At 43.4% G+C, this 12,052-nt stretch overlaps 2 protein-coding genes across 3 annotated transcripts in view; one reads left to right on the top strand and one right to left on the bottom strand.

Annotated features, from left to right (window-relative positions):
* Window positions 1-439, top strand: part of ZCCHC14 (zinc finger CCHC-type containing 14) — a 55,908-nt gene extending 55,469 nt beyond the window's left edge. Inside the window, exon 12 of the mRNA XM_007468426.1 lies at window positions 384-439. Within this exon, the coding sequence (XP_007468488.1) occupies window positions 384-439 (56 nt within the window). The remainder of the gene's footprint in view (window positions 1-383) is intronic.
* A 6,551-nt stretch (window positions 440-6,990) lies between these two features.
* MAP1LC3B (microtubule associated protein 1 light chain 3 beta) overlaps window positions 6,991-12,052 on the bottom strand; it is an 11,860-nt gene continuing 6,798 nt past the window's right edge. The window contains exons 2-4 of one of the 2 annotated variants that reach the window (XM_007468424.1): window positions 11,492-11,547; window positions 8,595-8,701; window positions 6,991-7,440 (exon numbers count right to left, since the gene is read on the bottom strand). In XM_007468424.1, the coding sequence (XP_007468486.1) occupies window positions 7,266-7,440; window positions 8,595-8,701; window positions 11,492-11,547 (338 nt within the window). In that variant the 3' untranslated portion in view covers window positions 6,991-7,265. The remainder of the gene's footprint in view (window positions 7,441-8,594; window positions 8,702-11,491; window positions 11,548-12,052) is intronic. The other variant, XM_007468425.1, reaches the window with a different exon arrangement.

The raw sequence follows: 12,052 nt of genomic DNA, 5'->3' as shown, positions 1-12,052 counted from the left end.
GGCCCCCCCCCCCCCCCCCCAGTTGATAGAGGTGGTGCTGCATCTCCTGACGCAGCGAGCCCAGAGGCCTGTGGTGGCGGCCAGGCCTCCCTTGCCCTGTCCCAAGGAAGGGGGCCAATTCTGTGCTGTCTGAGCTCCCAAAGAATGAAGAAACAGACTGGGAACTCCTCAGTCTTTTTCACCCCTTCTCTGATTGGATAAACTTGTTAAGATAACGTCCAGTTTGCGGGGTGGAGCCAGGGGAGCTGGGAGTGGTCAGAACAGGTGGTCTGGATTTCCGGCACCCAGATCTTGACCAGTGGCTCTGGAAATAACTTTGGACAGATCATGGCAGTAATTCTATGGTGATTCAAATTTGATCTCTCTTTTTTCCCCCTCTCTAGGTACTTTTAGGTTGAAATATGCCCCTCCAGCAGAAAGTCTGGACTCCACAGATTGATATTTTTCTCTGGCAACAGAACACTATTAAGCCATGGAGACCTAAGGAAAATTAAATACAAAACTGAGAAGTCTAGTTGCTGTTGAGCTCAATATTTTTAATCCAAAGGTGCTTTACTTTACTAGACTGGATAGAAAACCTAGCGTAGGAATGCATCAAACTCAGTTTTATTGCCAAAATCCTAGACGGGAGCTTGATGTCAGGACTGGCCTAGTGGGTATCTCCACTGTGGGTGAAAGTTGGCCACCTCCACCCTTGGTTGCAATGCAGAGACCTCCCGTCTCCTGAAGAGCATTGCCGTAATTGGTCCTTCTAGGCTCACACGTAATTCCAGGGCAGCTACGTGAGGTTGGAATCGAGAACTGAAGGTCGGAGTTCTCCAAGTGGAGTTCTACCAGTCGGACTCTTGACACCCCTGGTGAGGGAAAATGTCGCCTTTGTTTTGTTCTGTTCTGTTCTGTTTCGTTCTTAAAGTGGTTAGGCACTAATCTCTGGGCTTTTTAAGGATTGCACTACCGAAGAATGTAAACCGATGTCCATCTCTGCAGTTCTGGGAGACAAACTTCCTGAGACCAGTCAGTGCAAGACGCTCAGAGAATCCGTTCTTAGAGTCCGCACCAGCAGGCTACATGATTTAGTACACAACGGAGATTTTAGTATCTCCTTCCCTCCTTAAAAGCACTTGTAGCAGTTTCAGGGTTTTGTTTTGTTTTGTTTTGTTTTCCTGCAAATAAATTTAAACTACATTATTAAATAGAAATAGTTACTTGCAACAACTTAATTTCTAAAAGGGTCCAAGTCCCAGAGAATCCCTAGTAGTCAAAGCTTTGAGGACACCTTCCTTCCCAGCCCTTCCGAGCTTTGAGTCCTGTCGTCTTCCACCACGAAGGAACTCTGGCAGAGACGCGATAGCAGCACACCTCGTGAGCGGCACTGATGGATGCTGCACATCCTTAGCCAAGTTTGCGAGTTCTTTTATCTCCCATGGACTTCCCAAGGACCCCAAGGCTCACTGCTAATGGATTCACACTTGAGACAGACATTTCAACAACAATAATACAGTCCTATAATCTCTGAGCAAACGATTTGAAATTTTCTCCTGTCAACTTCTTTTGTATTAGGCTGTGTATCAATAGTTAGTTCTGTTAAAAATTACCTGGAAAACTACAATAGAAAGTGGTAAGACTCTGAAAGAGAATACACTGGCAGGACAGAGCTACGAGATCTGCAGAAGTCTAGTTTTACCAAGGTGGGAAATAAAGTCCACCACACAGCTCTCAATTTCACCCCATTGCAATGAGAGCTTCTGGTCTGAAAGTTAGGGACTTAAAGCTTCCAGGCTAAAGGGAATTTTCTGCTCAAACAATATTGTTTTAAATGCTAAAGCCTTCAATATTAAAATATTGATTGGTAAGGTCTTGCCCAGGGATTTTCCAGTGGAATATTTATTTAAAAAAAGAAAATCACAATACTCAGACCACTCTTAAAATGGGACAATCAGCCTCATGTAAAATTGGTGTAAATCAAAAGAATACCCTAGAATTTGAGGCATTGTGATGTAAGGCTTCAAATTTTGAGATCAGTTTCCTGCTTCGTGGAAGCTAAAGCAGAAAGTTGTTACATTTTTTTAATGAAAGGCTTTTAGTAGAGTTTTTAAGAGTTTTATTTTAGTAGAGTTTTATTTCTATGCAATGCAGAATTGACAGACCTCTGTATTATTCTCTCTCTTCCTGGTACACAGTATTACATACAGTTTTGAAGTAATGATGATGCTTACAACAGCATTTTGGGGAAATGTTACATTGATCTCTTAAATTATAAACACTACAAAATGTCAAAATTACGAGAACTGACACAACTTTGCCTTAAAGAGTACTAGACTGGAACTTGTCATATTATGTTTAAGGAGGACTTAAAGTGTTCATTGATGTTTACGATTTTAATATTTCTGAAGGCCGTTACAGTGGCCTGGATATGTGCTGAAAGCCAAACTTTTAAAACTTTTGGTTTTTTAAACAAAGAACTATTTTAAATAAATCCTATTTCAACACAGTGAAATTGTTGAAAACTGTCTCACAACAAAAGAAAAAAATCATATTTAGGTTTTTTGTTTTAGTGGTCAGTATTGGGGAATGAAAGTGTGTCTGTTCTTACCCTTGTAACTGTTTTGATAAATATTAGAGGTTAGCGTTAAATACGACAAAAAATTAAAACGAACTTCAATTTGACGTATGACATTCAAATTGAGGGAAGTAAGTTCAGACATTGTGTGGCTGTGTTCCAGTCATCAGAGGTCTTAGGGAAACTTCCAGCTGTCTTTGAAAGTGCACGTGCAGAGTGACGTCTCCGGTGAGGCCATTCCGAGTTGAGAATGGTAAAACGTAAACGTGGGACACCACGACACAAAGCATTCAGCTGCCGCTCCGTGAGACCTCTTCCCAAGTGAATCCCATACCTGCACTTGGGAGTATTTGCTAGCAGTATATTCTCGGATGAAATTTCTCTCCAGAAGCAACCACAGCCAGTGAGCCTAAAGAGCACTGGGCATTTCCTCAGAGGACGTCCTCATCAGCTAGAAACCCAGATCAGACTGACCCTTTCAACTACTTATTTTCCTGAAATTGTGGGCTCAGTTTCCAAATGCTGTGGCAACCAGGTAGGTGTGGCACCAGCCACTTTGCTCCGTGTAGTCTGTCATATTTTAAAGTTTCGAACCCCGTTTTTTATCTCCAAGAATGGGGAAAGTGGAATGTACAGATTGAGGTAGAATACAACGTTGGGATAAAACACTAATCTTTTTTTTTTTTTTTTTTTTTAAAGCAGAACACTCAATTTTCTACCTTATTTTCTAATTTTTATTTTATGATTATATTGAACATTGGAAAGTGTATAAATGTTAAAAACTTCTAATTGCTAAAGAGCACTGAGAAAATGGGAGCTAGCACTTAGAATAATAAAGAAAAAGCTATTTTCTTGAAAGCAGACATGTGATGGGGTATTTTAAAAAACCAGCATCATTTATAATCTCCAAAAAACTACACGAGTCAGCTTGTTAATACAGTAGTTAGTAGGTTCAGTATTTTAATTCACTATTTAGAATCCTAGGTCCTTTATCGCAAGAAGTCCACCTAGCTAGTTTACACGGCACACTACGTATGGAGGAGATGCGTAGCGGGTAGTAACTTTGCCTGACGTTATGCAGCTGTAATGCGTTCCTGTTTGAGCACAGGCTGACCGAGGCTTGCATCTGTCCACTCACTGCAGTGTTGCTAGTGAGCACTTGCTGAGCAGGAAGTGGGCCGCGCCCTCCTCGCTCCCTGTCGTCGTCACTCCTCCTGCTTCCGTGGTGGCTTATTTGATGCCTTGCTAGTTTTACACACTGATAACTGATGGCGTTACGTGTTGAAGTCTTACAGGTTGCAAGGGAAACCCTGACCCTGGCTCAGCTCGACCACCCGTCCCAGTGGATGGGCCTGTGGAACCTGAGCGGGTTGGCCGTCCTTTCCAAAGTGCAGATGACTCCCAGTGAATGAGGCAGGGGACATTTAAAGCCATGGGTTCTGAAGAGGCTCCATTACTGAAAAGCCCCGAGGTTCTGAATCAAAGTGAGTTATCTTTAATCAACAGTCGCAAACTACGTACTGTGCTGGTTGAGGCCAAAGGTCAATGTTACTACACTGTTATTGGAGGGAGGGGTGCACCTTGCCAGGTCACCCCGGTGTTAAGAAGCCCCTCACATGCGTAAAGTTCTTAGATGCACAAAGACAGGCTTTGGTACTGAAACTGAAGACCTCGTGTACTCAAGAACCTTCACAGCTTCTGTTGGACATATTTTCTTTTTAGGAATGAAGGAAAATTCTCCCATTTTTGAGCCATTCTTTTATGTCAATTCTACAAAATTGCATGTAACTTTATAAATATTTTTAAAAGATATAGTTTTGTAAATATTTAATATTCTGCTAATTTGATTTTGAATTGTAAATGTCAAGTATTCTGTTTTGGGGGTTTTTATGTTTTATTATACTTTGTTAAAAAGGAAAAATTGTACATTTTTAGAATGTTTTTATGAGTCAATTTAATGTACTGAAAATAAAAATTAAAAAAAAAACAGGGCAGTTTCTTTTTATTAGGCCTGTGTCTCACAGAGTATTGAAGCACACAGCCTTTCACATCACGGTCCTCCAAACCAGGGAGTCTGTCCTTTCCGCCTTCTTCCCAGCATTGCAAAAGGGACACCTGGTCTTAAATCCATTTTCTATCAATCAGGTTTCCTAGGTGTTTAAAAAATGTCCTTGCTGTGAATAGAAATGTGAATTGATTTGGGGTTGGATTAAAGATGTTGCAGCTCTCAGGTACCCATGAACAATCAAGGTTATTGGCATTACTAGATCAAGTATCCTTTGGACGTTTCCAAACTCATGATGAATGTGCCCTGCCGCCTGAGGCCACGTCCTCTCTGGACCTGGGCTGGTGCTGTGCTCGCCCAGGACTGCGGTGCTGTCCTGAGCAGTGCCAGGCCCCAGAGGGAGAATTCTGGGGCTTTTTCCCCAGCAGGAGTCCCCATTTTCTCTTGGGTCTTGTCGTCAGACCTGTGGTTGCCCGGAGGAAAACGTGCACACGGTTCTCGGACTAGTCAGGGCCCCTGTCAGGTAAGTAGCGTCAGGCGACACAGCTGGCCTGCTAGCACCTGCTAGCAGCCCCTCTGGTCACTTCCAGGGCCTCTGAGGGTGGAGGGCATGTGCGCATCTGCTGTTTGTACTGTACGCGGCTCCCCGCACGGCCACCTCAGGTACCATGTGCCGCACAACGCCCCACACACACTCAGTACTTTTTTCGTGTTACACTTTCGTTCATTTAGATCAGGTTTTCAAGTGCCTGTTCCCACAAAACACCTAGGTCGCTCCCCCATCCCTTCTCCCCATACTTTGTGGCACATCTGTACCTTTAAGAGAATTGAGTTTTTTGAAGGCAGGACCTTGACCAGTGCCAGCAAGGCGCTTATGACAAGGCAGAGACATTCAGAGGTGGGTGTCCCTCCACTCTGGCACAGCGATACCAGCCTCGGCACTCCTCATTAGAAAGGATATGACCCACTTGGCTTTGGATGGCAAAGACTGCAAGTCTCAAACGCTAATCCATTAAACTGAACTTTGATGACAGTTTTTAGTTGTGCCTTTATTCACCTTAGTTCGTTAAAAATGTACTTGTTTTAAAGAGCCTATAAATAGGGTAACCACCCACTAATGTGGGATATAAGTAAGTCACCCCTCTCAGCATGGTACTCTTGTCTTTAAACAGCATAGTTTCTTAAAGGAATCTTATCGGTCACATAGTAGTTACAAGAATGTCAGATATAATGGTGTATACAATCTAAACAAGACAGGCTAATTAAGAATTTACATAATGTAAAAATATACATGTTAAAAGTTAGCCACGTGGACAGAGGCATGCATCGGGAAGAGTAGTTGATTGGGGTTGAGGGCCCATATGCAGTAATATTGCTTTTTCTTCCTCAGTTACAATAAATAACTGCCACTAACAGATACAAGTTTTCCACACACATCTAAATACACAAGGGTAAATAAATGGTGACCTGCCACATGTACAGTCTCAAGTGGGTCTGTGATCCTTCTGTGATGGCTCTCACAAAAGTAGTACACAGTGAACCCCATGCAGGTAGTAGGAAGCACTGGTTATTTATTCTAGTTGGACTTGGAAAATGCTTAACGTTTGACATTAACATCTGTGAAGAGCATGTTTCCTTTTGCTGTTTTCAAAACTGACATATGCACGTGGAGTGGGGGAATTCTGAGGACTGCCTGACCTAACGGTGATAACTGAAATACCCTTACAGATGCTTTTTGATAACATACTTTAGTCACACACATAACATAAAACACGGATCATCTACAGCTTTAAGCCAAAGGGTCGAGGAAGTGTATCTGAATTTTAATGCTTCTGTTTCAGTATCCTGTAGCTTTTTCTACCTTTGTCCCAAAGAATGAAACCCATGTAACTGCTTGTTTATTTACCACAGCAGGCACTATTTTGAGCTCTTAAGAGAATATTCAAAACAAACAAAAAAATGTCATTCTCTTTCTCTAGGTCTTTTGAGAAACTTGACCAAAATTATAAATTATTCAAGGTTCCTGTTGAGCAGTGGTATTTTTCTGCGTTACTGCCTAGAGAACAAACCAAATGAAAACTTTGTGACAAGAGCACTGACGTGAAATACGCTTATTAGCAATCAGGAACCCCAGACAGCAAGCAGCTCAGCTTTCTTCTTTCCTATACACCCGCGTCCACCCTGCTTTCTGCCAGCTATTATGGCAAATGGGCTGGGGGTGGGGGTTGGCTATGCCTGACAATTTAGGCGTAAAGATCCTCTTAAGGAGATTTCTCTAGTTGAGTAGAAACCCTTCTATAAAAAGCTGGCAGGTTCTGTGAACCTAGAGAGAAGACTGAATGGCTCGCTGAATGCTCAAATTGCAAGTTCCTTTTGGGGGAAAAACATTAAAATAACTTGAAGGTCTATTTTATTGGCAACTTAGAATGCAAAGTATTTTATTTTTAAACTTCTAAATCTGAAAACAAGACAGCCTGGGTTAAATAATGAAGTTTCCCAAAGCTGAATGTGCTCATTTGGAGCTCAGTTTTTCTGCCTGAAGTATAAAAAAACAACTTCCTAAAAGCTCCTAGCCAGGAACACTACTACTGTTTTGATGATCTGTGATTAGGTGAACTGATCAATCTCAGTTGGTAACATCCCTTTTTTATTCCTTGGTAAGGGTTTAAATTCTAGAACAGACACATTGTTTTTTTAGTCTTACACAGACAATTTCATTCCAAAAGTCTCCTGAGAGGCGTATACCATATACAGGAATCCATCTTCGTCCTTCTCGCTTTCATACACTTCACAAATTGGCGTGGACACACTCACCATGCTATGTCCATTCACTAACAGGAAGAAGGCTTGATTAGCGTTGAGCTGTAAGCGCCTTCTGTTGAAAGAAAACGTGAAGAAATAATTGATACATCAATACCTAGGGAGAAGGTGCAAAAAATATCACCCACCCTGGATCAATATAAAAGTATAAAGATTTTGGGCTTCCCTGGTGGCGCAGTGGTTGAGAGTCCGCCTGCCGATGCAGGGGACACGGGTTTGTGCCCCGGTCCGGGAAGACCCCACATGCCGTGGAGCGGCTGGGCCCGTGAGCCATGGCCGCGGAGCCTGCGCGTCCGGAGCCTGTGCTCCGCAACGGGAGAGGCCACAGCAGTGAGAGGCCCGCGTACCGCAAAAAAAAAAGAACCAAAAAAAAGTATAGAGATTTTGTAAACGCTGCTTCTGGCAAACTGAAATATATGCCTTACTGACGATGACTTGAATATTTCTTCTCATAAAACACAGGATGTTTTCTACAACTATATGCATGGTAAGTATTAATGATAATCCTTGCTAGATCATTCTCACTACTTTCCTGAGGCCAGTTTTACTTACTTATTTTGTTAATTAATTATTTATTTGTTTTTGGCTGCGTTGGGTCTTTGTTGTGGTGCGCAGGGCTTCTCATTGCGGTGGCTTCTCTTGTTGCGGAGCACGGGCTCTAGGCGCGCGGGCTTCAGTAGTTGTGGCTCGTGGGCTCCACAGCGCGGGCTCAGTAGTTGTGGTGAACGGGCTTAGTTGCTCCGCGGCATGTGGGATCTTCCCGGACCAGGGCTTGAACCCGTGTCCCCTGCAGTGGCAGGCGGATTCTTAACCACTGCGCCACCAGGGAAGTCCTGAGGCCAGTTTTAAAACTAATATGCTATCTGAGTAGCCACCAGTGTCTAATGTGATAAAAATAGTTCAAAATATTATTTACAATCTAAGATCTAAGCTGATGCAATTTATTACCATTGGACCACGTCTACATTCTCTTATTTTCCTATATAAAACTTTTCTGATTAAGAGACATCTACTTAGATGTTATGATGAAAGGATCAGAAGGGACTTGAGATCCAGCAGGTAAGAAACAGAAAAACTCAGAAATGAAATATCTTACAGTATTATTAAGTTGCATAGATTTTTATCAGAGCTAGACTGAAGATTTATCTGTAAGCCTGATAAAGAATGAGAAGTTACCCAAAGAAATAAAGTAAAAAGATGATTAAAAACCTAATTATCTTGATGAGCTCACTCATGTTGACATGATCAGGCACCAGGAACTTTGTTTTATCCAGGACTGGAAGCTGCTTCTCACCTTTGTATCGTTCTATTATTACCTAGAAAAGAAGCCAGAAAAGTGATTTAAAAATAGCCGTTAACAAAGAAAAACCGATAAAATCCTTCCTATGTTGTAGCTGGCACATGCCAAAATGGGGTTTAAAACAGCACTTTCGTTCCTTATGAAATATGGTGCACAAGACAACGTGGCTGCCATCGGGGGGGGGGGGGCAAGGTAGCCCTGAGGTGGGGAAAGAAACTTTGCTATAAATTCTGTTATTTGGAACCGTGAAAATATACTACCTAGTCAGGAAAAGACCCCAAGCCTTATAACAGCAGAGACGCTGGGCACCAGCTTTAAGTGTAAAGATCGGAATCTATGCCGATTCTACTATCACCATTTCCTGTGACAAGAGTCTTTTAATAAAACTTTTATTAAAAGTGTAAGTAAGATCTTAACTCTGGTAATAGACTCAAATCCTAAGTAAATATTTGAGAAGCAGAGACCATGATTAGCTGGTCTGGAGATACTTTTTTTTTTTTGCAGAAGTCTCGAAGATCCTGCCATTCTGATAAAAGATCCTTGATGAACTATGCAGGGAACAAAAACAGTTCCACATTATGACTTGAAATAAATCCATTAGCTCCTTGCCATACTTCCTCCTTTCCATAAAGCAAAAAATTTTTTCTAGTTCTAAGCCACTTTAGGCTCTGACAGCAAACTGGTGACTGCCGTTGAGCCTCAGTACTACCTATTTACTGAGCACCAGAGACACCCTTCTCCACATACAGCAATTCCTTTTCTGTTTTTTTTTTTTGCGGTGCGCGGGCCTCTCACTGCTGTGGCCTCTCCAGGTGCGGACACAGGCTCCGGACGCACAGGCTCCGGACGCGCAGGCTCAGCGGCCATGGCTCACGGGCCCAGCCGCTCCGCGGCATGTGGGATCTTCCCGGGCCGGGGCACGAACCCGTGTCCCCTGCATCGGCAGGCGGACTCTCAACCGCTGCGCCACCAGGGAAGCCCCACATATAGCAATTCTTTACCCTGTCATGACAATGAGAAGTTGTAAGACAGGAATGGAAAATCTTCAGAAGAGGGAAGAATGCTTATATGTACGTGGTTGCACTGCATGGCGCCTACATGAGGTTCTGTAAGGCCGAGTCAAGCTGTCGCCACCCTCCTTGGTAAGATCAATAGCTTTATCTCTGAGGTGTGTTCAGAACATGGTATCTACAAGTATGAATGTGACTTCTGTAAAACACCTAAAACTACCAGCAGAAAAGATGACTGTAGATATACACAGATATCCACATTTCAGAAGGAGGCTATGGAACAAATACTGGCAGACTGTTGGGCTGGCTATTTGTTTCCAGTGACTGACGAGTACTGCTAGCAAAGAGACACAGCAGGTACTCAAGAGTGAAGAAAAAGCTTGAAATTAAGGAAATTACCCAGAAGCCTCATCCCCAGGCCATATGTTGGCCCTGAGTGTGAAGACAGACTGAAATTTCCGACCAGTCCAAGAAACATATCTTCTAACTACAGAATCCTACAGTCATGACACTGCTGAGAATACCCATCCTATTCTCCCTTCTGTGCACCTCACAACCCCAGCCCCACAGATCTTCTCATCTTCTTTTCCCCCACTTTTGTATGAGATGATCAATCAGAAAGCCAACCATGAAAACTTCTGCAGAATTTAGCAGTGGAGTTTCTTTGGAAGTGTTAAGAGGTAACAATCATGTCCCCAGAATTATGCAAAATTTTCCAACCACACGGGTGGATTCTCTTCCCATTTTACAGATGAGGATATGGCAGCTCCTCTCAGAATTTTAGTAATTAGCCCAAGATCACTTAGTAACCTTCAACCTAAGGCCTGAACCCAGCCACTGTCTGAAGCCAAAAGCTCCTTGACCATTTCTCTCTAGACCTAGTGCCTCAGCAGAAACCTATTTAAGGTCCACCACCAAAGGATCCAGGGCACACAGGACACTGTTGGCTGGGCAGAGCAATAAGCATCTGAGGTCCCTACACATGACAGGAGCAGCATCTTTCCTCAATCTCCTGCAAAGAAATAAAATGTAAGGAGAGACTTCTTTCTCTGGGGCATCAAAGCCAGCAGCCTGGAATGCGCAGTCACATTTAAATCTTGAGAGCTACTGATTTTCCCACAGCAGTAGTCTCTGTTTGCTTCAAAAGAGGGTGGATACCAACTTTCACTGATAAAATACAAACAGATCTAGCCCCTGTATCCCTTTCCCCGCAAGTAAAATACCCTTGATTTGTGAAGTGTGTAACATTAACACAGTAAACTCAGGAGGAAACAGGATGTGATTAGATTAAACTGTAGATTAAGGTATCTCCATTCTAGGTCATGAAACTGACACACCAGTTGCATAGCTGAGGATTCCTATAGAAACCCATCAGGTAGGGACTTCCCTGGTGGTGCAGTGGTTAAGAATCTGCCTGCCAATGCAGGGGACACTGGTTTGATCCCCGGTCCAGGAAGATCCCACATGCCACGGAGCAACTAAGCCCATGCACCACAACTACTGAGCCTGTGTGCCTAGCGCCTGTGCTCCACAACAAGAGAAGCCACCGCATGAGAAGCCCGCACACCTCAACGAAGAGCAGCGCCCCCCTCACCGCAGCTAGAGAAAGCCTGCGTGCAGCAACGAAGACCCAATGCAGCCAAAAATAAATAAATAAACAAATTAAAAATAAATAAATATAAATTAAAAAAAGAATCCCGTCAGTCAGTCGCACATAGCAGCACTGTACTAAAGTTGTATTTAAGCCGTGCTCTCTTCCATGTCCATCAATAACAGCTGAAACAGAGACCACCTACCGGGATTTTGGTAGGGTGCTGCTCTCGGATAAGTCGGACATCTTCTACTCTCTGTTCTGCAAAGGAAAGGAAGAAACACAGGCATTATTAAGGGTCAATGCAGCTTCTTTCCTGCATTTTTACTGGTGACTTCCATATCCACCTATCCTTAGCTGTGGCAGAGCAAAGCAGTAAAGACATCTTCCCTAGAACTGAGAGAAACCAAACACTAACACTTCATACCTGGCAAAGGTTGGTATACAAGATTAACATACAGAAATTGGTTGCATTTCTTTACATTAACAATGAGATATCAGAAAGGGAATGTAAAAAAAACTACCTTTTAAAATCACACCAGGGACTTTCCTGGTGACTCAGTGGTTAAGAATCTGCCTGCCGGGCTTCCCTGGTGGCGCAGTGGTTGAGAGTCCGCCTGCCGGTGCAGGAGACACGGGTTCGTGCCCCGGTCCGGGAAGACCCCACATGCTGCGGAGCGGCTGGGCCCGTGAGCCATGGCCGCTGAGCCTGTGCGTCCAGAGCCTGTGCTCCGCAATGGGAGAGGCCACAACAGTGAGAGGCCCG

Source organism: Lipotes vexillifer, unplaced genomic scaffold (genome assembly GCF_000442215.2).
Source record: "Lipotes vexillifer unplaced genomic scaffold, Lipotes_vexillifer_v1.1 scaffold23, whole genome shotgun sequence".
In the NCBI taxonomy this organism is placed as follows: domain Eukaryota; kingdom Metazoa; phylum Chordata; class Mammalia; order Artiodactyla; family Lipotidae; genus Lipotes; species Lipotes vexillifer.
Note: the sequence above shows the minus strand (reverse complement) of the source record. Positions and strands in the feature narration are given on the sequence as shown.